General features: G+C 50.2%; 1 protein-coding gene across 2 annotated transcripts in view; it reads left to right on the top strand.

Moving 5' to 3' along the window:
- The window catches only part of KIF20B (kinesin family member 20B), a 340,877-nt gene that overhangs the window by 275,006 nt on the left and 41,500 nt on the right, over positions 1–24,371 (top strand). For both annotated transcript variants that reach the window (XM_075348747.1, XM_075348748.1), the window contains 4 exons: positions 7,023–7,205; positions 10,311–10,451; positions 13,450–13,539; positions 13,823–14,032. In XM_075348747.1, the coding sequence (XP_075204862.1) occupies positions 7,023–7,205; positions 10,311–10,451; positions 13,450–13,539; positions 13,823–14,032 (624 nt within the window). The remainder of the gene's footprint in view (positions 1–7,022; positions 7,206–10,310; positions 10,452–13,449; positions 13,540–13,822; positions 14,033–24,371) is intronic.

The following is a 24,371-nucleotide window of genomic DNA, read 5'->3' on the forward strand; positions in this document are numbered from 1 at the left end:
CGTCTCAGCAAGCTAAGTACCTGAGACGTTTATATTCTGGGGGTCCCTGTACTTAATTATGTTGGGAGAGTGTGCTGAGTGAGTTTTCTGACATTTCCGGCCGGTTCTGTGGCTGTCGCCTGAGAACCGCGCCGATGGTGCCTGCGCGCCGGCCGCACCGCTCAAATTTAGGCCCCGGCTTCGCCGGAGGCCTACTTTCGGTTTCACTGCCCTCGCATGTCATTCATGCAGAGGGACAGTGCGGCTCCGCCCTGCGGCCGTTCTGCACAGGGGAGGGACACTCCTCACTGGGTACATGTCTCCTCCCCTGTAAGTCTCTTTGGCCCTCCAGATCCCGCTTTCAGGGTTGGTCCCGCCCCCTCTCCTCGCTCCGGCGCCATTTTATCAGCGTTTTCTCTGCGATCAGCACTGGCTGCAGCATCCCTGCTGAGGTTCTTGGGGGTCCAGGCTTCGGGATCTGGAGGGCACACAACACCGCTCCAGCGGTCTGGTAAGCCACAACCTCTGGTTGTGGGCCTCTGTATATACTCTCTGGGGTCACTCTGGCAGAGCCCCCACTTCAGCAGCATGTCTCACACGAGGAGCAAGGCTCCAAAGCTATATTCAGTATGCACTGCATGTAAGCTCGTGCTGCCTGAACCGAGCACATATCCACATTGTGATGCCTGCTCTAACCTGACAATGCCTCAGCCTGGAATCGCACCCACAGTGGTCTCTCCGGCTGCTCCGGCTCCTGTGGCTGAACCCCCGGCTTGGGTAGAATCCTTCTCTAGGTCAATCTCCCAGTCTTTTGCCGACTCCATGGGACAGCTGTCCCGGACTTTGCTGAACATGCATCAGCCCCCTTCACAGGGTGCCTCTGCTGCTAGGGCTCTTTCAGCGGAGCTCACAGAGGATTCTTCGTCTGGTCCCAGACCCCGTCCTCCTAAGAGGAGACGTAGGGCTCCCTCTCCTTCCTCGTCCCGCGGCTGTGTTTCAGAAGCTGACTCGCGGGACGAGGAGGATGCCTTTACTGGGGGCTCGGAGGCTACCTCCATGTGCCCCATTGATCTGTCCGAAAGTGACTCAGATGTTAGTGATTTAATTGCGTCCATTAATTCTGTACTGGACCTCAATCCGCCAGTATCAGAGGAACAACCCTCTCTGGCAGAAAAGCCCCAGTTTACCTTGCCTAAGAGGACAAAGAGTGTGTTCCTTAACCACTCCAGTTTTCAGGCCGCTGTGACCAAGCCTAGGGCCTGTCCTGACAAACGCTTCCCAAAGCGTGGCTCTGATGACCGTTTTCCCTTTCCACCTGAGGTGGTCAAGGAGTGGGCTCATTCACCAAAGGTAGACCCTCCGGTGTCTAGACTCTCAGCCCGGACAGTTGTATCAGTGGCTGATGGCACCTCTCTTAAGGATTCCACTGACCGCCAGGTTGACCTTCTGGCCAAATCTGTATATGAGGCGGCAGGGGCCTCGTTCTCCCCATCTTTTGCAGCAGTGTGGGCTCTCAAAGCCATCTCTGCTTCTCTAGAGGAGATAGATTCCCTGGCGAGGGAATGCATGCCTGAAATGGTTGCCTTAACTTCCCAAGCTTCCGCTTTTTCATCCTATGCCATGTCTGCCATGCTGGAGGCTTCTCACCGCACTGCGGTGGCTTCGGCTAATTCCCTCGCTATCCGCAGGATCTTGTGGCTTCGAGAGTGGAAGGCAGATGCTTCTTCAAAGAAGTACCTTGCTGGGCTCCCTTTTGCTGGGTCCAGGCTATTCGGTGAACAACTGGATGAAATTATTAAGGAAGCTACTGGCGGGAAGAGTACTTCCATGCCACAAACCAAAACCAGGAAACCTGTCCAGGGTAGGAACCAGTCGAGGTTTTGTTCCTTTCGTTCCTCCAACTGGTCGTCCTCTAAGCCCTCGGCCTCGTCCACTAACTCAGCCAAGGACCAAAAAACAGAGGTTTCTAATCTCTTCCTAGTCCCCAAAAAGGACTGTTCCTTCCGGCCCATCCTGGATCTCAAGCTTCTCAACAAGCATGTTCAGGTGCGGCATTTTCGCATGGAATCTCTGCGGTCAGTCATTGCCTCAATGACCCATGGGAATTTCCTGGCATCCATCGACATCAGGGATGCCTATCTGCATGTGCCAATTGCAGTTTCTCACCAGCGTTGGCTACGTTTTGCAATCGGAGAGGAACATTTCCAATTCGTGGCTCTCCCCTTCGGGTTAGCCACGGCCCCTCGGGTATTCACCAAGGTCATGGCAGCAGTGATTGCGGTTCTGCACCTTCAGGGTTTGGCAGTGATTCCTTACCTGGACGACCTTCTAGTCAAGGCTTCGTCCAGCGCAGACTGTCAGCGGAGTGTGTCGCTCACTCTCTCCACTCTAGCCCAATTCGGGTGGCTGGTCAATCTGCCCAAATCCACTCTGACTCCGACCCAGAGGCTCACGTACCTAGGGATGCAGTTCGAGACTCTGCCGGTACTTGTGAAGTTGCACTTGATCAAACAGCAGTCCCTCCAACTGGCGGTGCGCTCTCTGCTGAGGCCCCGCCGTTATTCCATCAGGCACCTGATGCAGGTGCTGGGTCAGATGGTGGTGTCAATGGAGGCTGTTCCCTTTGCCCAGTTCCATCTGCATCCTCTGCAGCTGGACATTCTCCGCTGTTCGGACAAGCGGCCTTCCTCCTTGCACAGGTTAGTGGCTCTGTCGCCACAGACCAGGAGCTCTCTTCAGTGGTGGCTTCGGCCCCTCTCTCTGTCTCAGAGACGCTCCTTCCTGGCTCCGTCCTGGGTGGTCCTCACCACGGATGCCAGTCTATCCGGCTGGAGAGCGGTACATCTCCACCACAGAGCACAGGGCACTTGGACTCCGTCCGAGTCAGCCCTTTCAATCAATGTGCTGGAAACCAGAGCCGTGCTCCTGGCTCTCCTAGCTTTTCACCACCTATTGGCGGGCAAGCACATCCGAGTCCAGTCAGACAACGCGACAGCAGTTGCCTACATCAATCACCAAGGCGGGACACGCAGCCGCCTGACAATGTTGGAGGTGCAACGTATCCTTCAATGGACGGAGGACTCCAAGTCCACCATATCCGCAGTCAACGTCCCAGGCGTGGAAAACTGGGAGGCAGATTATCTCAGCCGTCAAACCGTGGATAGTGACGAGTGGTCCCTGCATCCGGCAGTGTTTCAGTCAATCTGCCGCAAGTGGGGCACTCCGGACATGGACCTAATGGCATCCCGTCACAACAACAAGGTTCCGATTTACGTGGCTCGCTCCCACGATCCTCAGGCCTTCGCAGCGGACGCTCTGGTTCAAGACTGGTCCCAGTTTCGTCTGTCCTACGTCTTTCCCCCTCTAGCTCTGTTGCCCAGAGTCCTGCGCAAGATCAGAATGGAGGGCCGTCGGGTCATCCTCATGGCTCCGGACTGGCCCAGGCGAGCTTTCCCTCAGGAGAGTCTCTGATTTGGCTGCGCTCTCTTCGGAATCACCTTTTTTGGTTTTTCATCAAGACAAGGTGGTTCTCCGTCCGACTCCGGACTTTCTCCCTAAGGTGGTTTCTCCTTTCCACCTTAACCAGGACATTACCCTGCCTTCCATTTGTCCGGCTCCTGTTCATCGCTTTGAAAAAGCGTTGCATACTCTGGATCTGGTGCGGGCGCTCCGGATCTATGTGTCTCGCACCGCTGCTCTTAGGCGGTGCACCTCTTTTTGTGCTAACCACAGGTCGGCGTAAGGGCCTCTCTGCTTCTAAGCCGACCTTAGCCCGTTGGATTAGGTCGACCATTTCCGATGCCTACCAGTGTTCTCAGGTGCCTCCCCCGCCAGGGATCAAGGCACACTCGACCAGAGCTGTCGGTGCCTCTTGGGCTTTCAGGCACCAGGCTACGGCTCAGCAAGTCTGTCAGGCTGCCACTTGGACTAGCCTGCATACCTTTTCAAATCACTACCAAGTGCATGCTTATGCTTCGGCAGATGCGAGCTTGGGCAGACGCATCCTTCAGGCGGCTGTCGCCCATTTGTGAAGTTAGGCTCTGCCTACTTCTCAGTTTTTCGGTTTATTCCCACCCATGGACTGCTTTGAGACGTCCCAATGTCTGGGTCTCCCATAGGAACGATAAAGAAAAAGAGAATTTTGTTTACTTACCGTAAATTCTTTTTCTTATAGGTTCCGTATTGGGAGACCCAGCACCCTCCCTGTTGCCTGTTGGCAGTTTCTTGTTCCGCGTGTTATCACCGGCTGTTGTCGTGGACAGAGTCTCCGGTTGTTCCGGTTCTTGCTCTGTTTTTACTTGTGGGTGGCTATTCTCCTTCAGCTTTTGCACTAAACTGGTTAGATCTGGTTCTCCAGGGGGTGTATAGGCTCAGAGGGAGGAGCTACACTTTTTAGTGTAGTACTTTGTGTGTCCTCCGGAGGCAGAAGCTATACACCCAATGTCTGGGTCTCCCAATACGGAACTATAAGAAAAAGAATTTACGGTATGTAAACAAAATTCTCTTTTTTACTCATGGTGGGAATTTTTATTCTCTGGCAAACATACTTTTTTTATTTTTTCCACTGTAACTAAGGCATCCATTTGAGCCACAGTTAAAGAGGAAAACCATTCCTAATAGTTACAGAAGTCACTGGCGGAGCTTGCATGGCTCTGCTGGTAGGACTCTACCACTCTGCTATGCCAGGCGGCAGAGACTCGGCTGTCCTGTATTTACCAGGTTCTATGGATTCATTGGTATTGACAATACTTCTCTGTGCTGCATAGAGCTTACTGAGCACTATATAGCTGACAAAAGAGAAGACTTAAAGGGCCATTGCCGTCTTTAAGATCCTATCTCAATATATAGTAGGCGTAGTAAAAATAATAATAGTAAATACCTCCAATTAGAAATGTAATATAGTTCTCCTGATATAGCCATGTCTCCATGTGCAGGGCATTATAGCTTAGCTATCCATGGTTATGACCACAGCTACTGTCACTGTATGAGTGGATGTAACCATGAATACCTAGTCTGCAATACCCTGCACATAAGGTAAGAGATGTGGCTACATCGGGAGAACTATATTACATTTCTAATTGGAAGTATTTGATATTATTATTATTATTACACCTACTACATATTGGGATAGTATCTTTGAGATATGAATACCCCTTTTAGTGCTTTTATCGCCTCCCTAGTGACCCAAGCTGTGTCTGACAGTTGGGAATTGGGACCTGTTCCTGTTCAATTGCAGGACCTTTATCCCATTATCGTAAATTTACAGTGCCACTGGGATTGGAGTGTCAGACCAAGCCCCATAACTTTACAACGCTTGATCGCTAGTGGGATAAAGTAGGGAAAATCCCTTTAAAATTGTTGCTTTAAGGACCAGTGTGTGATCCAAGCCAAAATATTCAACTTCTCAAAAGGAAATCCTATTGACATCCTTAGATTTCCACCCTCAGCTATATACACCGTGTGCAGAATTATTAGGCAAGTTGTATTTTAGAGAATTTTTTTTATTATTGATCAACAACAATGTTCTCAATCAACCCAAAGGACTCATAAATATCAAACCTTAATATTTTTGGAAGTTGGAGTGGATTTTTTTTTAGATTTGGCTATCTTAGGAGGATATCTATTTGTGCAGGTAACTTTACTGTGCAGAATTATTAGGCAACTTAATAAAAACCAAATATATTTCCATGTCACATGTTTATTTTCACCGGGTAAACCAATATAACGGCACCAAATTTAGAAATAAACATTTCTGACATGCAAAAACACCCAAAAAAATTAGTGACCAATATAGCCACCTTTCTTTATGATGACACTCAACAGCCTACCATCCATAGATTCTGTCAGTTGCTTGATCTATTTACGATCAACATTGCATGCAGAAGCCAGCACAGGCTCACAGACACTGTTCCGAGAGGTGTACTGTTTTCCCTCCCTGTAGATCTTACATTTTATGAGGGACCACAGGTTCTCTATGGGGGTTCAGATTAGGTGAACAAGGGGGCCATGTCATTATTGTTTCATCTTTTAGACCTTTACTGGCCAGCCACGCTGTGGAGTAGTTGGATGCATGTGATTGAGCATTGTCCTGCATAAAAATCATGTTTTTCTTGAACGATACCAACTTCTTCCTGTACCACTGCTTGAAGAAGTTGTCTTCCAGAAACTGGCAGTAGGTCTGGGAGTTGAGCTTCACTCCAACCTCAACCCGCAAAGGTCCCACAAGTTCATCTTTGATGATACCAGCCCATACCAGTACCCCACCTCCACCTCGCTGGCGTCTGAGTCGGAGTGGAGCTCTCTGCCCTTTACTGATCCAGCCTCTCGCCCATCCATCTGGCCCATCAAGAGTCACTCTCATTTCATCAGTCCATAAAACCTTTGAAAAATCAGTCTTAAGATATTTCTTGGCCCCGTCTTGACGTTTTATCTTATGTTTCTTGTTCAAAGGTGGTTGTTTTTCAGCCTTCCTTACCTTGGTCATGTCCCTGAGTATGGCACACCTTGTGCTTTTTGATACTCCAATAACGTTGCAGCTCTGAAATATGGCCAAACTGGTGGCAAATGGCATCTTGGCAGCTTCGCGCTTGATTTTCCTCAATTCATGGGCAGCTATTCTGCGCCTTTTTTGCCCAACACGCTTCTTGCGACCCTGTTGGCTATTTGCCATGAAATGCTTGATTGTTCGGTGATCACGCTTCAAATGTTTGGCAATTTCAAGACTGCTGCATCCCTCTGCAAGACATCTTACAATTTTGGACTTTTCAGAGTCTGTCAAATCTCTCTTCTGACCCATTTTGCCAACGGAAAGGAAGTTGCCTAATAATTAAGCACACCTTATATAGGGTGTTGATGTCATTACACCGCTCCTCATTACAGAGATGCACATCATCTGATTTACTTAATTGGTAGTTGGCTCTCAAGCCGATACAGCTTGGAGTAGGACAACATGTATAAAAATTTTCATGTGATCAAAATACTCATTTGCCTAATAATTCTGCACACAGTGTATAAGGCTATATATTTTTTGCTTTCTTCTCCAGGAACAACTCACCGCTCAGCTGACTGAGAAAGACAATACTCTGCAGAAGTGGCGAGAAGAGCGGGACAGCCTCCTCTCCGCACTGGAAGTGCAGCTGAAAACCCTACTCTCCAGCAATGCGGAAAAAGAGAAAGAAATTGAGATCCTAAAAAGTTGCAATGTAGGAGACTGTTTCGCCCCTCCAGTATGTGCACTATGGTCTATGTCACCTAAGCGGATTCTTTATTATGTGATTTTTCTTGATTATTAACCCCTTCAGGACTGTGCCCCCTTTTCGTTTTTTTTGTGGTTTGTTCAGTCTCTTCTTACGAGAGCCATAACTTTTTAAAATTTCTGTCAAAACTGCTGTGTAAGAGAGAGGTTTTTATGACACTACTTGTAGATTTTAATGTCTTCATTTATCATATAATGTAGTGAAAATAAAAATGGGAAAAATCCAGGATAGATGAAATGGTGGCCAAAAAACACAATACTATCATTGTGATTTGCTTTTTCTCACCCATCCTTAGAGTCCCCACCAATCGTGATAATGGGGGCTCTGTGTCCCGTTTACATGGAGCAGAGATTGAGTATGTGTTGCTTCATTCTTTCTATGGAACTGACGGAAAAATCTGAGCAAGGCACTATGACGTCTCAGCTAGTATCATAGAGTTTGAATGGAGCATCGGTGCACATGCTCGGCCTTTGCTCGATGTAAACAGGACCCCTGTTCTTGTGATATGTGGGGGTTCCTGCAGCTGGTTCCCCAACAATCAGTACCTATTCTTTTGATAGGGAGATATTAAGGCTGTGGAACAGTAGCGCAATAGGGTCTTACCAGATAAAACAACAAGACAAATAAAATAGACTCCCCTATAGGGGTTGTCAGTCATAACTCCTATACACGCGTAGTAAAGAGGTGAAGTAGCTGCAGCCCCGAAGGATTCAAGCCAATATGTATAAAGGAAACCGGGTGTCTCGCTGTGCGATCACCAATCAGACCGATGAGATAAAATTATTCCATGTCTTTAAATTCCCAGATTCAGGTCAATGCGTTTCAGAGGTCGCAGCCCCCTTTCTCCGGTTTCCTTTATACATATCCACTATTCTTTGGATAGGTGATAAATTGTTGTGTGACAGTTACTCCATTCTTTCTTTGTGAGACTGGCAGACGTGACAGAATACGGTTCTCTCCCCTCTTCGGCAGTCCTACAGAGCGGAGATGTGCATGCTCGAATTCTGGTCCATTCAAGGATCTGCAGTGTTTAGTTTTAAAACGTGGGTGTAACCCCCAGTGTGTGCTGAAGAACTTATCTTCCATCCACTAAGTAGTCGATGACTTGTCTTCCGCCTAAGACACACGGCATGAAAATCGGGGCGAGTGGAGTGTGATAAAACATCGCATTCCACTCGGACCAATATTAGGCTGTGTGTCAGCACACATGAGCGATTATTTTCTCAGCCCTAATTGGACCGAGAAAACAATCGCAGCATGCTGCAGGTGTAATGCGATTCTTGTTTCTCTCGCACTCATTCAAGTGTATGGGGCGAGAGAAAAATCGCACTGCACTCGCAGAGGCCCGTCCCTCTTCAGCACTGGCTTTCTCCTCCTCCGTGCCGGCCCGCCCCCCGCAGCTGAGGTCGCTCGGACCTCAGTCGCAGGGACACTCTCATGACACTCGGCTCTGCTGTTCTGCCAGCGTGAGCCGAGTGTCATGCGAGGATCGCATTAGTCCCCGTGTGGCCCCGGCCTACTTGGTACTATCGTTTAATATTGTGGAACCAACAGCAAGCAAATGTTTCCTTACACCTTAAAGGGAAACTGTCAGTAGCTTCTGGGCTACTAAACCACAAACATGTAATTATGTACTACAGGAGTAGTGAAGTAAATGATTTTTGCTTCATTTGGGCATGTGCCCGCTGCGGAAGGGCTCCTCTTCCTGGTGATATACAAGTCCTTTTAGAAACAAAGGATGAAGGAGGATCAAGAAGTCCTTAAAACTTCAACATTCAAAATCCATTAAACTTTGTACTTGTCCATCCGTTTAAAACCATATTGTTCCTCTATCGCATTTCTTGTTGATTTCTCAAAGCCAGAAACGCGTTAGGACAACAATTTGGTTTTAAACTGATTGACATGTACGCATTTTAATGGATTTTGATTTATGATTGTTCAAGTTTGAAGGACGTGCCGATCCTCTGTCATCCTTCGCTTCTGTTTGTCAAGAACGGAGTCAAGCAACGGGGATCTCTGCACCCGAAGTTAAATAGTCCATGCTGATGAAGCACCATGAGGCGTTTTACAAATCTTTTTCCTTTTTTGTTTCAAGTCCTCTTTATCACCTAATTCCAAAATGGCCTGTTTTGACATGGACATTTGGAAAACTAAATCCCGGCTGGTGGTGTTTAGTGGCCCCAAGCTCCAAACAGGTTCCCTTCCCTTATAAGCTGTGATTACCCATCATTTTCACTCTTATTGCATAAATTGTTCTTTTGCATCACTTTTTTTTTTTGTTCAATTAACTAAATTAATTAAAGTAATGCACCTAGGACTGAGTAATCCTATAACTGCGTATACATTAAATGGAAGTAAACTCGGGACTACAGAACAGGAGAAGGACTTGGGTATTCTCATTACAAATAAGCTGAGCAGCAGCACTCAATGCCGGGCAGCAGCTGCTAAAGCAAACAAGATTCTAGGGTGTATAAAAAGAGAGATTAGATCCCGTGATCCCAACGTATTGTTACCCCTCTATAAATCACTTGTAAGGCCACATCTGGAATATGGGATCCAGTTTTCGGCTCCACATTTTAAAGAGGACATTCAGAAGTTAGTTCAAAGGCGGCTAACTAGACTACTACAAGGAATGGAGGCCTCCCATATGATGACAGGTTGGAAAAGTTAGATATGTTTAGCTTAGAAAAAAGACGTCTCAGAGGAGATCTCCTTTATATGTATAAATACATGTGTGGTCAATATAAAGGACTGGCACATGACTTATTTCTTCCAAAGACAATACTAAGGACCAGGGGGCACTCACTGCGAGTGGAAGAAAAGCGATTCCAACAGCTAAATAGGAAAGGGTTCTTTACAGTTAGAGCAGTCAGACTGTGGAATGCCGACCACAAGAGGTAGTAATGGCCGATACTATAACAGCTTTTATATCAGGGCTGGATGATTTCCTCAGTACACACAACATTGTTGGTTATAAGTGACTTAGGGATAAAGTGTAGAATTGATGGAGGAAGGTTGAACTAGATGGACCTAGGTCTTTTTTCATCCTTTTGTAACTTATTTTTGTATTAATAGGAATCCTCTATGGTGGAAGAATTGAAGAGACAACTGGTTACAAGTGAGGCCACCATCAAGGAGTATAAGGACAAACTAGCCGAGCTGGAACATGCCCAGGCTTCAGCTATGACTGCGGCACAGAAGGAGGTTGCCAACAACGTAAGTCTTTTGATTTAGTTGGATCACATTTTCGGTGATGAATGTTTCAGAAAACGAGGCTGGTGTTTGTCTCAGGGCACGTCTACACGATCAGGTTACTGTACTACGACCATGGTGACCTGTTGCTGCCATCGGAACCCTGGGTCGGTCGTCACGATGACAACCGTGGGTTACTGAGCTACTGTAAGCCTCACACACCATGCCAGATGCATGGTGCCTGAGGTGAAGTGGCGATGATGCAAGTGCAGCACTGAAAAATATAGTCCATTGCAATGCACGAGCATTGCAATGGATTAATGATGAGGTGCAGAAAAAACACAGAGAATTGACATGCTGCAGATTTTATTCTGCATCAAAATCTGCAAGGAAAAAATCTGCAACGTGTGCACAGCAAGTCAGGATTCTCATAGACTTTGCTGGCATGCTTTTTTCCTTGCAGTATTGATTAAGATCGGCAAGAAAAAAACTCATAACAAAACACGCAGCCTGGGCACACAGCCTTACATTGACAGCCTATTTACAGTATAGGATCGGTGCGGGTCCGATGCCTGGCACTACTGATCCGCTGCTATCAGCTCTGCTGGCAACCATAAAGGACATATATTGTAACAAACTGCTGAGATGTGACTGGTTTCCATTAGCAAAGTCATTCCTACTACCGTAAATGTAATCCATGTGAATGACTGCATATGTTCATCCTCATCCACACAAGCATTACTTACGCTGTACTGATCGGGAGTTACTCTGTGTATTAGACGCTATGGACCATTTCTTTGGCGCTCCATTGGGAGACCCAGACAATTGGGTGTATAGCTATGCCTCCGGAGGCCACACAAAGTATTACACTAAAAGTGTAAAGCCCCTCCCCTTCAGCCTATACACCCCCCGTGCTGCCACGGGCTCCTCAGTTTTTATGCTTTGTGCGAAGGAGGCAGACATCCACGCATAGCTCCACAGCTTAGTCAGCAGCAGCTGCTGACTATGTCGGATGGAAGAAAAGAGGGCCCATAACAGGGCCCCCAGCATGCTCCCTTCTCACCCCACTCTTGTCGGCGGTGTTGTTAAGGTTGAGGTATCCATTGCGGGTACGGAGGCTGGAGCCCACATGCTGTTTTCCTTCCCCATCCCCCTTAGGGCTCTGGGTGAAGTGGGATCCTATCGGTCTCCAGGCACATGAGACCGTGCTCCATCCACAGCTCCTGAGGACTCTGCTGGATAGGAGCCGAGTATCGTTCAGGAACATGGCCCTGCTACTTTGAGGTACTCTGTGTCCCCGTGGGGACCGCGCACAGCAACACTCCAGCATTGCTGGGTGTGCTAGTGCACCGGGGACCGCGGCGCTGACTGCGTTTGTGCCTTTACACACTGCAGCGTCGCTGAGTGTGTTAGTGTATGGGGACTGCCGCGCTGACCGCCGCTGCCATTGTTATCACTGCGGCGCGGCTGGGACTGTTAGTGCGCCGGGGACTTCCGCGCCGACCGCGCTTATACGGCGGCCGCGCTTATAACTTTAGTCCCCGGCTTTTGCGGCCTAGTCTCATTCTTTTCCCGCCCCCAGGCCTGCCAGTAAGGGGAAGGGCGGGACGCTGTAAAGGACGTCAGCAACTGAGGCTGGAGCATGCTTTGCATACTCCTCCCCCCTCACTGTGCACAGTGGGGCACCAGATTCCCGCACTTTCTAGGGCACGCCCACGGCCCCCTCCTCTCCTCAGGACGCCGGCAGCCATTCCTGTCAGCTCTGCTAACGCTGGAGAAGGGAGACAAGCTCAGGGAGACCCAGGCAGGAATTCTGGTGACCACACAACCGCTTTGAGCAGAAACCACCGTTCGAGCCAATGAGGGATATTTCGCTCGCACGCCTTTCGCAGAAAGTGGTTTTTCTAGTAGCAGTCACTTCACTTCGGAGAGTGTCTGAGCTAGCAGCGTTGTCATGCAAAGCTCCTTTCCTGGTGTTTCACCAGGACAAGGTGGTTCTGCGTCCGGTTCCGGAATTCCTCCCTAAGGTGGTATCCCCCTTTCATCTCAATCAGGATATCTCCTTACCTTCTTTTTGCCCTCATCCAGTTCACCAGTGTGAAAAGGATTTGCACTTGTTAGATCTGGTGAGAGCACTCAGAGTCTACATTTCTCGTACGGCGCCCCTGCGCCGCTCGGATGCACTCTTTGTCCTTGTCGCTGGCCAGCGTAAAGGGACACAAGCTTCCAAATCAACCCTGGCTCGGTGGATCAAGGAACCAATTCTCGAAGCTTATCGTTCCTCGGGGCTTCCGGTTCCCTCAGGGCTGAAGGCCCATTCTACCAGGGCCGTGGGAGCGTCCTGGGCCTTGCGACACCAGGCTACGGCTCAGCAGGTGTGTCAGGCAGCTACCTGGTCGAGCCTGCACACTTTCACGAAACACTATCAAGTGCATACCTATGCTTCGGCAGATGCCAGCCTAGGTAGGCAAGTCCTTCAGGCGGCGGTTGCCCACCTGTAGGACGGAGCCGTTACGGCTCTATTATGAGGTATTATTTACCCACCCAGGGACTGCTTTTGGACGTCCCAATTGTCTGGGTCTCCCAATGGAGCGCCAAAGAAGAAGGGAATTTTGTTTACTTACCGTAAATTCCTTTTCTTCTAGCTCCAATTGGGAGACCCAGCACCTGCCCCTGTTTTTATGTACACATGTTGTTCACGTTGAATGGTTTCAGTTCTCCGATATTCCTTCGGATTGAATTTACTTTAAACCAGTTTATAATTTTTTCCTCCTTCTTGCTTTTGCACCAAAACTGAGGAGCCCGTGGCAGCACGGGGGGTGTATAGGCTGAAGGGGAGGGGCTTTACACTTTTAGTGTAATACTTTGTGTGGCCTCCGGAGGCATAGCTATACACCCAATTGTCTGGGTCTCCCAATTGGAGCTAGAAGAAAAGGAATTTACGGTAAGTAAACAAAATTCCCTTCTTTGATGCTCATTTTTGCTTCCTGGAAATAGTAATAATGTTCATTTGGTGATGCAGATAATGAAGTCACAAGATCAATCTGCAATTCATTGCCAAGAGAAGAAATCCTCCACCTCCAGTAGTGGCGATTCTGCATCTGACACTCAGGTGAGTTATGGAGCGTGCACTGGGAAAAGATGGAGCCGTCAGTTTAAGAAATGCATCTCCTATAATAAAATAGTGAGGAGCCGGACTATAGAATGACACTGACTAGTATGGGCGCTATCAATGTATCTAGCAACCTCTTTCCTTTCAGCGCTAGCTCCAAGATCTGATAATGTAAGATTCTGGGAACACCCAGTCACAGGGACAGAACAGTCTGACAGATTTTACCTCCTATATATAAATGAATAATGTTTTTTTTTTGTTTTTTTTGTTTTTTTTTAAATAGTCACAGGATGGATCGGATGTATTGTTAGATTCCTCTATGATTTCTACAGAAAATGGAAAAACCAGCAGGTTTCCAAAACCGCAGATGGAAATCCGTTTTAGCCCAGTGAAGCCTAACAAAATGGAAGTAAAGCATCACGGTGATGCCTCGCCTGTAACTGTCAAAATATCAAGGCCTCCAAGAAAGAGGAAGAGCACGGATATGGAGCAGGTAATAAAACAAACTCTCTTTCCAATTATCTGAGTTTTGTATCTATAGTTTTGTTTTAGGGGCCTTTTACACTGAGTTCCAATCTCCATTCACTGGTCTCGTTGGGGCTTCCATCCAAACCCCCCCTACAAGACAGGTTTTGGACGTATGCGCCGGTGGGGCCACTGACTATAATGGTGCAGACTGAGTCACCGTGTGCTCTGTTGTGCACCATTTTTGAGAGTATACGCCTATTGGAGGCTCGCAGCCAGATGCAGACTATTAGGTCTGGGTGTCCGTCTCCAGTAAGCGTATATTCCTGAAAATGGTGCACAACAGAGCACACGATGCATCTACACCATTATAGTGAGTGGCCCCATCGGCGCATACATCCAAAACCCATTTTCTTCATCGTTGCTATGGGAGACCCAGACCATGGGTGTATAGCTTCTGCCTCCGGAGGACACACAAAGTACTACACTAAAAAGTGTAGCCCCTCCCTCCGAGCATATACACCCCCTGGTTAACCAAATATAGCCAGTTCAATGCTTTGTGTTCAGGAGGCACACATCCACACATGCATTCTCATCTGATTTTGATTTTTGGATAGAGTTTGAAGAAAAGCGGGTCCAAGCCTGGACTCCCGGCATGTCCCTTCTCACCCCACTGTGTCGGCGGTGTTGTTAAGGTTGATTTCAGGGCTGGAGCCTTACATGCCGCGCTCCTTCACCATCCCTCCGGGGCTCTGGCTTGAAGTGGGAGCCAGCACGGTTCTCCCTACCTTGCAGGAGACCGGTCTCCATCCGCAGCCCTTTCAGGATCCTGCCGGACGGAGCACTCATGCCTCAGGGACCTGGCCCTGCGTCTCACAAGCTAAGTATCTGAGACGTTATTATCGGGGGGTCCCTTGTACTTTATTGTTGGGGAGAGTGTGCTGTGTATCTATTGTGACATTTCCGGCCGGTTCTCTGGTTTTTACCTGAGAACCGCGCCGATGGTGCCTGCTCGCCGGCTGCATCGTTAAATTTAGGCCCCGGCTTCGCCTGAGGCCTAGTTTCGTTTTCACTGCCCCTGCATGCCAATCATGCAGAGGGACAGTGAGGCTCCGCCCAGCGACTGTTCAGCTCAGGGGAGGACACTCCTCTCTGAGGAAATATTCCCTCCCCTGTATATCTCCTTGGCCCTCCGTTCCCGCTCTTAGAGTTGGCCCCGCCCCCTCTCCTCGCTTCGGCGCCATTTTATCAGCGTTCTCATGCATGTCTGCATAACCTGGGGGTCCGGGCTGTGGGATCTGGAGGGCACAGAGATGTCTCTATGTCAAACGGTCTGGCAAGCCACAACCTCCGGTTGTGGACCTGCTTATATACACTGTTTATATACTCTGCTGGGGGTCATTCTGGCCAGAGCCCCCACTTCAGCAGCATGTCTCACATCAGAGCAAGGCTGCAAGGCTGTACTTAATATGCACTGCTGTAGGCTCATACTGCCTGTACCGAGCACATAACCACATTGTGATGCCTGCTCTAACATAGTGGTGCCTCAGCCTGGAGGCTCATCCCCAGTGGTCCCTCCGGCTGCTCCAGCTCCGGTGGCTGAACCCCCGGCTTGGGTAGAATACCTCTCTCCAGGGGACAGCTGTCCCGGACGCTGCTGAGCATGCATCAGCCCCCTTCTCAGGGCGCTTCTGCTGCTACGGCTCGCTCAGCAAAGCTCACAGAGGATTCTTCATCTGGTCTCAGACCCCGTCCTCCTAAAATGGAGACGCAGGGTCCCCTTTCCTTCCTCGTCCCGCGGCTCTGGTTCACGAGCTGACTCGCAGGACAAGGAGGATGCCTTTACTGGGGGCTCGGACGCTACTTCATGTACCCCATTGATCTGTCCGAAAGTGACGCAGATGCTAATGATTTGATTGTGTCCATTATATTTGTACTGGACCTCAATCCGCCTGTATCAGGGGAGCACCCCTCTCTGGCAGAAAAGCATCAGTATACCTTGCCTAAGAGAACAAGGAGTGTGTTCCTTATCCACTCCAGTTTTTCAGGCCACTGTGACCAAGCCCAGAGCCTGTCCTGACAGACGCTTCCCAAAGCGTGGTTCTGATGACCGTTTTCCGTTTCCACCAGAGGTGGTCAAGGAGTGGGCTCATTCACCAAAGGTAGACCCTCCGGTGTCTAGACTCTCAGCCCGGAAAGTTGTATCAGTGGCTGATGGCAACTCCCTTAAGGATTCCACTGTCCGCCATCTGTATATGAGGCGGCAGGGGCCTCGTTCTCCCCATCTTTTGCAGCAGTGTGGGCTTCAGAGCCATCTCTGCTTCTCTAGAGGAGATGCATTCCCTCACCAGGGACTCTATGCCCGAGATGGTTGCCTTAACTTCCAGGTCTTCAGCCTTTTCATCCTATGCCATGTCTGCCATGCTGGAGGCTCCGCACTGCGGTGGCTTCGGCCAATTCTCTCGCTATCCACAGGATCCTGTGGCTTCGAGAGTGGAAGGCAGACGCTTCTTCAAAGAAGTACCTTGCTGGGCTCCCATTGCTGGGCCCAGGCTGTTCGGTGAACAACTGGATGAAATTATTCAGGAAGCTACTGGCGGGAAGAGTACTTCCATGCCACAAGCCAAAACCAGGAACCTGTACAGGGCAGGAACCAGTCGAGGTTTCGTTCCTTTCGTTCCTCTAACTGGTCGTCCTCTAAGCCCTCGGCCTCGCCCACTAACTCAGCCAAGGACCAAAAACCCAACTGGCGCACGAAGCCGCGTCCTCAGAAGACCGCAGGAGCTGCTGCCACTGAGGCAGCCTCCTCTTGACTATCTGGCCGCGCCAGCAACGTCCTTGGTCGGTGGTAGGCTCTCCCCCTTGGCGACATGTGGTTTCAACACGTCTCCGATCAGTGGGTGCAGGATATCATCTCCCACGACTACAGGATAGAATTCTATCCAGCAGCCCGCCAAACAGATTTTTTTTCTGTCAACTCCCCCCTGCTCCAAGGCCGCCGCCTTCTCTCAGGCCGTGGCATCCTTGCAGGCCAACGGAGTAATTGTACCGGTTCCCGCCTGGGAACGGTTCAGAGGTTTCTACTCAAATCTCTACCTAGTCCCCTAAAGGGACGGTTCCTTCCGGCCCATCCTGGATCTCAAGCTTCTCAACAAGCATGTTCAGGTGCGGCTTTTTCGCATGGAGTCTCTCCGATCAGTCATTGCCTCAATGACCCAAGGAGATTCCTTGCATCCTCGACATCAGAGATGTCTATCTGCATGTGCCAATTGCAGTTTCGCACCAGCGTTGGCAACGTTTTGCAATCAGAGAGGAACATTTCCGATTCGTGGCTCTTCCCTTCGGGTTAGCCACGGCCCCTCGAGTATTCATCTGGGTCATAGCAGCAGTGGTTGCGGTTCTGCACCTCCAAGGGTTGGCATCCCTTTTTCCTGGACGGCCTTCTAGTCAAGGCTTCATCCTGTGCAGACCGTCAGCGGAGTGCCTCGCTCACTCTCGCCACTCTAGTCCAATTCGGGTGGCTTGTCATTCTGCCAAGTCCACTCTGACTCCGACCCAGAAGCTCACGTACCTAGGGATGCAATTCGAGACTCTGCCGGCACTTATGAAGCTGCCTTTAGTCGAACAGCAGTCCCTCCACTAGCGGTGCGCTCTTTGCTGAGGCCCCGCCGTCATTCCATCAGGCACCTAATGCAGGTGCTGGGTCAGATGGTGGCGTCAATGGAAGCGGTTCCCTTGCCCAGTTCCATCTGCGTCCTGCAGCTGGACATTCTCCGCTGTTGGGACAAGCGGACTTCCTTCTTGCACAGGTTAGTGGCTCTGTCGCCACATACCAGGGACTTCCTTCAGTGGTGGCTTCGGCCCCTCTCTCTTCAGGGACGCTCCTTCCTGGCCCCGTCCTGGGTGATCCGCACCACGGATGCCAGTCTATCCGGCTGGGGAGCGGTATATCTCTACCACAGAGCGCAGGGCACTTGGACTCCGTCCGAGTCAGCCCTCTCGATCACTGTGCTGGAAATCAGAGCTGTGCTTCTAGCTCTCTTGGCCTTTCACCACCTGTTGGCGGGCAAGAACATTCGAGTCCAGTCAGACAACGCCACAGCGGTTGCCTACATTAACACCAGGGCATGACACTCAGCCGCCTGGCACTGTTGGTATCCTTCAGTGGACGGAGGATTCCAGGTCCACCACATCCGCAGTCCACAACCCAGGCGTGGAAAACTGGGAGGCAGATTGTCTCAGCCGTCAAACCGTGGACAGCGGCGAGTGGGCTCTGCATCCGGCAGTGTTTCGGTTAATCTGCCGCAAGTGGGGCACTCCGGAAGTGGATCTTCTCTCCCACGATCCTCAGGCCTTTGCAGCAGACGTGCTGGTTCAAGATTGGTCCCAGTTTCGTCTGTCTTACGCGTTTCCCCCTCTAGCTCTTGCCCAGAGACCTGCGCAAGTTCAGAATGGGGGGCCGTCGGGTCATTCTCATTGCCAGACTGGCCCAGGCGAGCTTGGTACCCTGACCTGCTCCATCTGTCCGTTGAGGTGCTGTGGCATCTCCCGGACCGTCCAGACCTTCTCTCACAAGGTCCGTCTTTCCGCCAGAATTCTGTGGCTCTCAGATTGACGGCGTGGCTCTTGAGTCCTGGATCTTGACGACTTCTGGTATCCCTCCTGAAGTCATCTCCACTATGACTCGGGCTCGGAAGTATTCCTTGGCCAAAATCTATCACAGGACCTGGAGAATTTTCCTGTCCTGGTGTCACCCTTCCGGCCATGCTTCTTCGCCTTTTTTCCTTGCCGACCCTCCGGTCCTTTCTACAGTCCGGTCTGCAGCTAGGACTGTCCCTCAATTCCCTCAAGGGACAGGTCTCGGCTCTGCCAGTGTGTTTCCAGCGGCGTATCGCCCGGCTGGCTCAGGTGCGCTCCTTCATACAGGGCGCATCTCACATCATTCCGCCTTACCGGCGGCCTTTGGATCCCTGGGACCTTAATCTGGTCCTCACGGCTTCCAGAAACCCCCCTTTGAGCCTCTTAGGGAGGTTTCTTTATCTCGTCTTTCACAGAAAGTGGTCTTTCTAGTGGCCATAACTTCCCTCGGGAGAGTCTCTGATTTGGCTGCACTCTCCTCAGAGTCACCTCTTTTGGTTTTTCATCAAAACAAGGTGGTTCTCCGTCCGACTCCGGACTTCCTCCCTAAGGTGGTTTCTCCTTCCACCTTAACCAGGACATTTCCCTGCCTTCCTTTTGTCCGGCTCCTGTTCATCACTTTGAAAAAGCGTTGCATATCCTGGATCTGGTGCGGGCGCTCCGGGTCTATATGTGTCGCACCGCTGTTCTTAGGCGGTGCACCTCTCTTTTTGTGCTGACCACAGGTCGGCGTAAGGGCCTCTCGGCTCTAAGCCGACCCTTGCTAGTTGGATTATGTCGGCCATTTCCGATGCCTACAAGTGTTCTCAGGTGCCTCCCCCGCCGGGGATCAAGGCACACTCGACCAGAGCTGTCTGTGCCTCTTGGGTTTCAGGCACCAGGCTACGGCTCAGCAGGTCTGTCAGACTGCCACTTGGACTAGTCTGCATGCCTTTTCGAAGCACTACAAGTGCATGCTCATGCTTCGGCAGATGCGAGCTTGGGCAGACGCACCCTTCTGGCGGCTGTCGCCCATTTGCGAAGTTAGGTTTCGCCTACTTCTCAGTTTTCTGTTTATTCCCACCCATGGACTGCTTTGAGACGTCCCATGGTCTGGGTCTCCCATAGGAACGATGAAGAAAAAGAGAATTTTGTTTACTTACCGTAAATTCTTTTTCTTATAGTTCCGTAATGGGAGACCCAGCACCCTCCCTGTTGGCAGTTTCTTGTTCCGCGTGTTATCACCGGCTGTTGTTGTAGACAGAGGCTCCGGTTGTTCCGGTTCTTGCTCTATCTCTACTTGTGGGTGGCTACTCTCCTTAAGCTTTTGCACTAAACTGGCTATATTTGGTTAACCAGGGGGTGTATATGCTCGGAGGGAGGGGCTACACTTTTTAGTGTAGTACTTTGTGTGTCCTCCGGAGGCAGAAGCTATACACCCATGGTCTGGGTCTCCCATTACGGAACTATAAGAAAAAGAATTTACGGTAAGTAAACAAAATTCTCTTTTTGCAGAGGGTTTGGATGGCAGCCCCAATGTGACCACTGAATGGGGAGAGGAAAATAGTGTGAAAGGCCCCTTACTCTGCCAAGATGCCATTCGTATATACAGAAATACATTGGCTGTGCTTTAATTATCTTAAGACAGCTGATGAGTTTTAGAAGTTTATCAGAAGCCTACAAAAAACAGCAGAGATTGAATTTCATTGGTTACGTTTGACAGGATCAATTTTAAAGAGCTGTTCTCTATACATCCAGTCTCTGCAATCGAAACTGCAGTTGTTTCAGTCTCGTAATAGCCTTTAGACATCCTATTCTGTAAAGCACACTTCAGCAGTCTCTCTTCTCCCAAGTAAAGGCCACGTCTCACTAAGCGACATCGCTGCTGAGTCACGTTTTTTGTGACGCAACAGCGATCTTGCTAGCGATGTCGCTGTGTGTGACACTAAGCAGCGATCTGGCCCCTGCTGTGAGGTAGCCGGTCATTGCTTAATGTCCTGGGCCATTTTTTGGTTGTTGCTCTCCCGCTGTGAAGCAGACATCGCTGTGTTATACAGCGAGAGAGCAACGATCTGAATGTGCAGGGAGCCTGCTTCTGCGGACGCTGGTAACCAAGGTACACATGGGGTAACCAAGCAAAGCACTTTGCTTGGCTAACCGATACTTAACTTGGTTACCAGCGTCCACAGCTTCTAGAAGCCGTCTCCCTGCACACGTAGCCAAGGTACACATCGGGTAACTATAAGCAAAGCGCTTTGCTTAGTAACCCGATGTGTACTATGGTTACCAAGCACAGCGTCGTTACACGTGTCGCTGGTGGCTGATCTCTGATCGCAGTGGAGATCTGCCTGATTGACAGCTCACCAGCGACCATGTAGCGACGCTCCAGCGATCCCTGCCAGGTCAGATCACTGGTGGGATCGCTGGAGAGTCGCGAAGTGTGACGGTACCTTAATCCTACCTGTGATAATAACTAAATCTAGATAAAGAATTGTTCCTTTGACAATGGGTGATGGACACAGCACAACTCGCCTCTCCCTGTGTACTGTGGCCCCTTACAGCATATGCTGAGAAAAATTCCCCCATAGGTCAGAAAAATCTCCTTGATTTTCTATCATCAGTTTGAGCATGTTAAAGGGAACCTGTCAGGTGCGATATGCACCCAGAACCATGAGCAGTTCTGGGTGCATATTGCTAATCCCTGCCTAACTGTCCCTGTATACACTAGCATAGATAAAGAGATCTGTAGAAAAAATATTTCTAAAGATCTTTTACCGTATGCTAATGAGCGAGGTGACTAGTCCCCTGGGCGTTAGTTTCACTGGCTAGTCGGCCCCATTAGCATGTTAGTACGCCCCTGTGGACGTGCTATCATGCTAATGAATGTGCGGCGTCAGATGATCTCACTCACCTTTCAGTTGCCATCGCTGCCTGACACTGGATTTTGGCTCCACAATTTGGGGCATGCGCACTACTTCAGTTTGAAGCCAGAACGCGTACACCTGGCTTCTTAGTGCATTGAGCCGAAATCCGATTTGAGATCATCCTCTCACCCTACACATTCATTAGCATGTTAGCGCGCCCACAGGGGAGTACTAACATACTAATGGAGCCAACTAGCCTGGGGAACTAGTCCCCTTGCACATTAGCATGCAATATAAGATCTTTACAAATACTTTTTCTAAAGATCTGTTTATCTATGCTAGTGTATACAGGAACAGTTAGGCAGGGATTAGCAATATGCACCTAGAACTGCTCATGGTTCTGGGTGCATATTGCACCTGACAGGTTCTCTTTAAACTGGCCACATTATACAATCATGGTTGGAAAGCTATTAAAACATATATATATATTTCTTCATCGTTCCTTATGGGAGACCCAGACCATGGTGTATAGCTTCTGCCTCCGGAGGACACACAAAGTACTACACTAAAAAGTGTTGCTCCTCCCTCCGAGCATATACACCCCCTGGATGACCAAATCTAGCCAGTTCAATGCTTTGTGTTCAGGAGGTCACACACACATGCATTCTCATCTGATTCTTGATTTCAAAGAGTTGGAAGAAAAGCGGGTCCAAGCTGGACTCCCGGCATGTCCCTTCTCACCCCACTGTGTCGGCGGTGCTGTTAAGGTTGATTTTACAAGGCTGGAGCCTTACATGCCGCGCTCCTTCACCATCCCTCGGGCTCTGGCTTGAAGTGGGAGCCATCACGGTTCTCACTGCTTTGCAGGAGACCGGTCTCCATCCGCAGCCCTTTCAGGACCCTGCCGGACGGAGCGCTCACCCCTCAGGGACCCTGGCCCTGCGTCTCATAAGCTAAGTATTGAGACGTTATTGAGGGGTCCCTTGTACATTTATTCTGGGGAGAGTGTGTTATTTAACTTTGCTGTGATTTCCGACCGGTTCTCTGGTTTTCTCCTGAGAACCGCGCCGAGGGTGCCTGCTTGTCGGCCGCATGGAAAAATTTAGGCCCCGGCTTCGGCTGCGGCCTACTTTCGGTTTCACTGCCCCTGCATGTCAGTCATGCAGAGGGACAGTGCGGCGCCGCCCACCGGCCGTTCAGCTCAGGGGAGGACACTGCTCTCTGAGGAGATGTTTCCCTCCCCTGTATTTCTCCTTGGCCCTCCGGTTCCCGCTCTTGGACTAAACCCCGCCCCCCCTCCTCACTCCGGCGCCATTTTATCAGCGTTCACACACTGATCGGCGCTGGCTGCTGCAGCTCTGCATCTGGCTGGGAGTCCAAGCTGTGGAATCCGGAGGGCACACAAAACGGTCTGGTAAGCCACAACCTCTGGTTGTGGACTTTCTTGTACACTCTCTGGGGGTCATTCTGAAGGAGTGTGTTCTTTACTGTAGAACCTCCACCTCAGCAGCATGTCTCTCACTAGGAGCAAGGCTGCAAGGCTTTACTCTATATGCACTGCATGTAAGCTCGTACTGCCTGAACCGAGCACATATCCACATTGTGATGCCTGCTCTAACATGGTGGTGCCTCAGCCTGGAGTCTCCCCAGGGGTCCCTCCGGCTGCTCCAGCCCCGGTGGCTGAACCCCCGGCTTGGGTAACTTCGTTTTCTAAAGTTATCTCCCAGTCCTTTGCCGACTCCATGGGACAGCTGTCCCGGACTCTGCTGAGCATGCATCAGCCCCCTTCTCAGGGCGCCTCTGCTGCTCCGACTCTCTCTGCAGAGCTCACAGAGGATTTTTCATCTGTTCCCAGACCCCGTCCTCCTAAACGGAGACGCAGGGACTCTTCTCCTTTTTCGTCCCACGGCTCTGATTCACGAGCTGAATCGCAGGGCGAGGAGGATGCCTTTACTGTGGGCTCGGACGCTACCTCTATGTACCCCATTGATCTAACTGAAGGTGATGCGGATGTTAGTGACTTGATTGCGTCCATTAATTCCGTACTGGACCTCAATCCACCAGTGTCAGAGGAACAAGCCTCTCTGGTAGAAAAACACCAGTTTACTTCACCTAAGAGAGCAAGGAGTATGTTTTTTAACCACTCCAGTTTTCAGGCCACTGTGACCAAGCCCAGGGCCTGTCCTGACAAACGCTTCCCAAAGCGTAGTTCTGATGACCGTTTTCCCTTTCCACGAGAGGTGGTCAAGGAGTGGGCTCATTCACCTAAGGTAGATCCTCCGGTGTCTAGAATCTCAGCCCGGACAGTTGTATCTGTGGCCGATGGCACCTCACTTAAGGATCCCACTGACCGCCAGGTTGACCTTCTGGCCAAATCTGTATATGAAGCGGCAGGGGCCTCGTTCTCCCCGTCTTTTGCAGCAGTGTGGGCTCTTAAGGCCGTCTCTGCTTCTCTGGCGGAGATGCATTCCCTCACCAGGGACTCTATGCCCGAAATGGTTGCCTTAACTTCCCAGGCTTCAGCCTTTTCATCCTATGCCATGTCTGCCATTCTGGAGGCTTCTCACCGCACGGCGGTGGCTTCCGCTAATTCCCTCGCGATACGCAGGATCTTGTGGCTTCGAGAGTGGAAAGCAGACGCTTCTTCCAAGAAGTACCTTGCTGGGCTCCCCTTTGCTGGGTCCCGGCTGTTCGGTGAACAACTGGATGAAATAATTAAGGAGGCTACTGGCGGGAAGAGTACTCCTTGCCACAAACTAAAACCCGGAGACCTGTCCAGGGCAGGAACCAGTTGAGGTTTCGTTCCTTTCGTTCCTCTAACTGGTCATCCTCTAAGCCCTCAGCCTCGTCCACTAACTCAGCCAAGGATCGAAAACCCAGCTGGCG

This window comes from Anomaloglossus baeobatrachus, chromosome 5, assembly GCF_048569485.1.
Source record: "Anomaloglossus baeobatrachus isolate aAnoBae1 chromosome 5, aAnoBae1.hap1, whole genome shotgun sequence".
NCBI lineage: Eukaryota > Metazoa > Chordata > Amphibia > Anura > Aromobatidae > Anomaloglossus > Anomaloglossus baeobatrachus.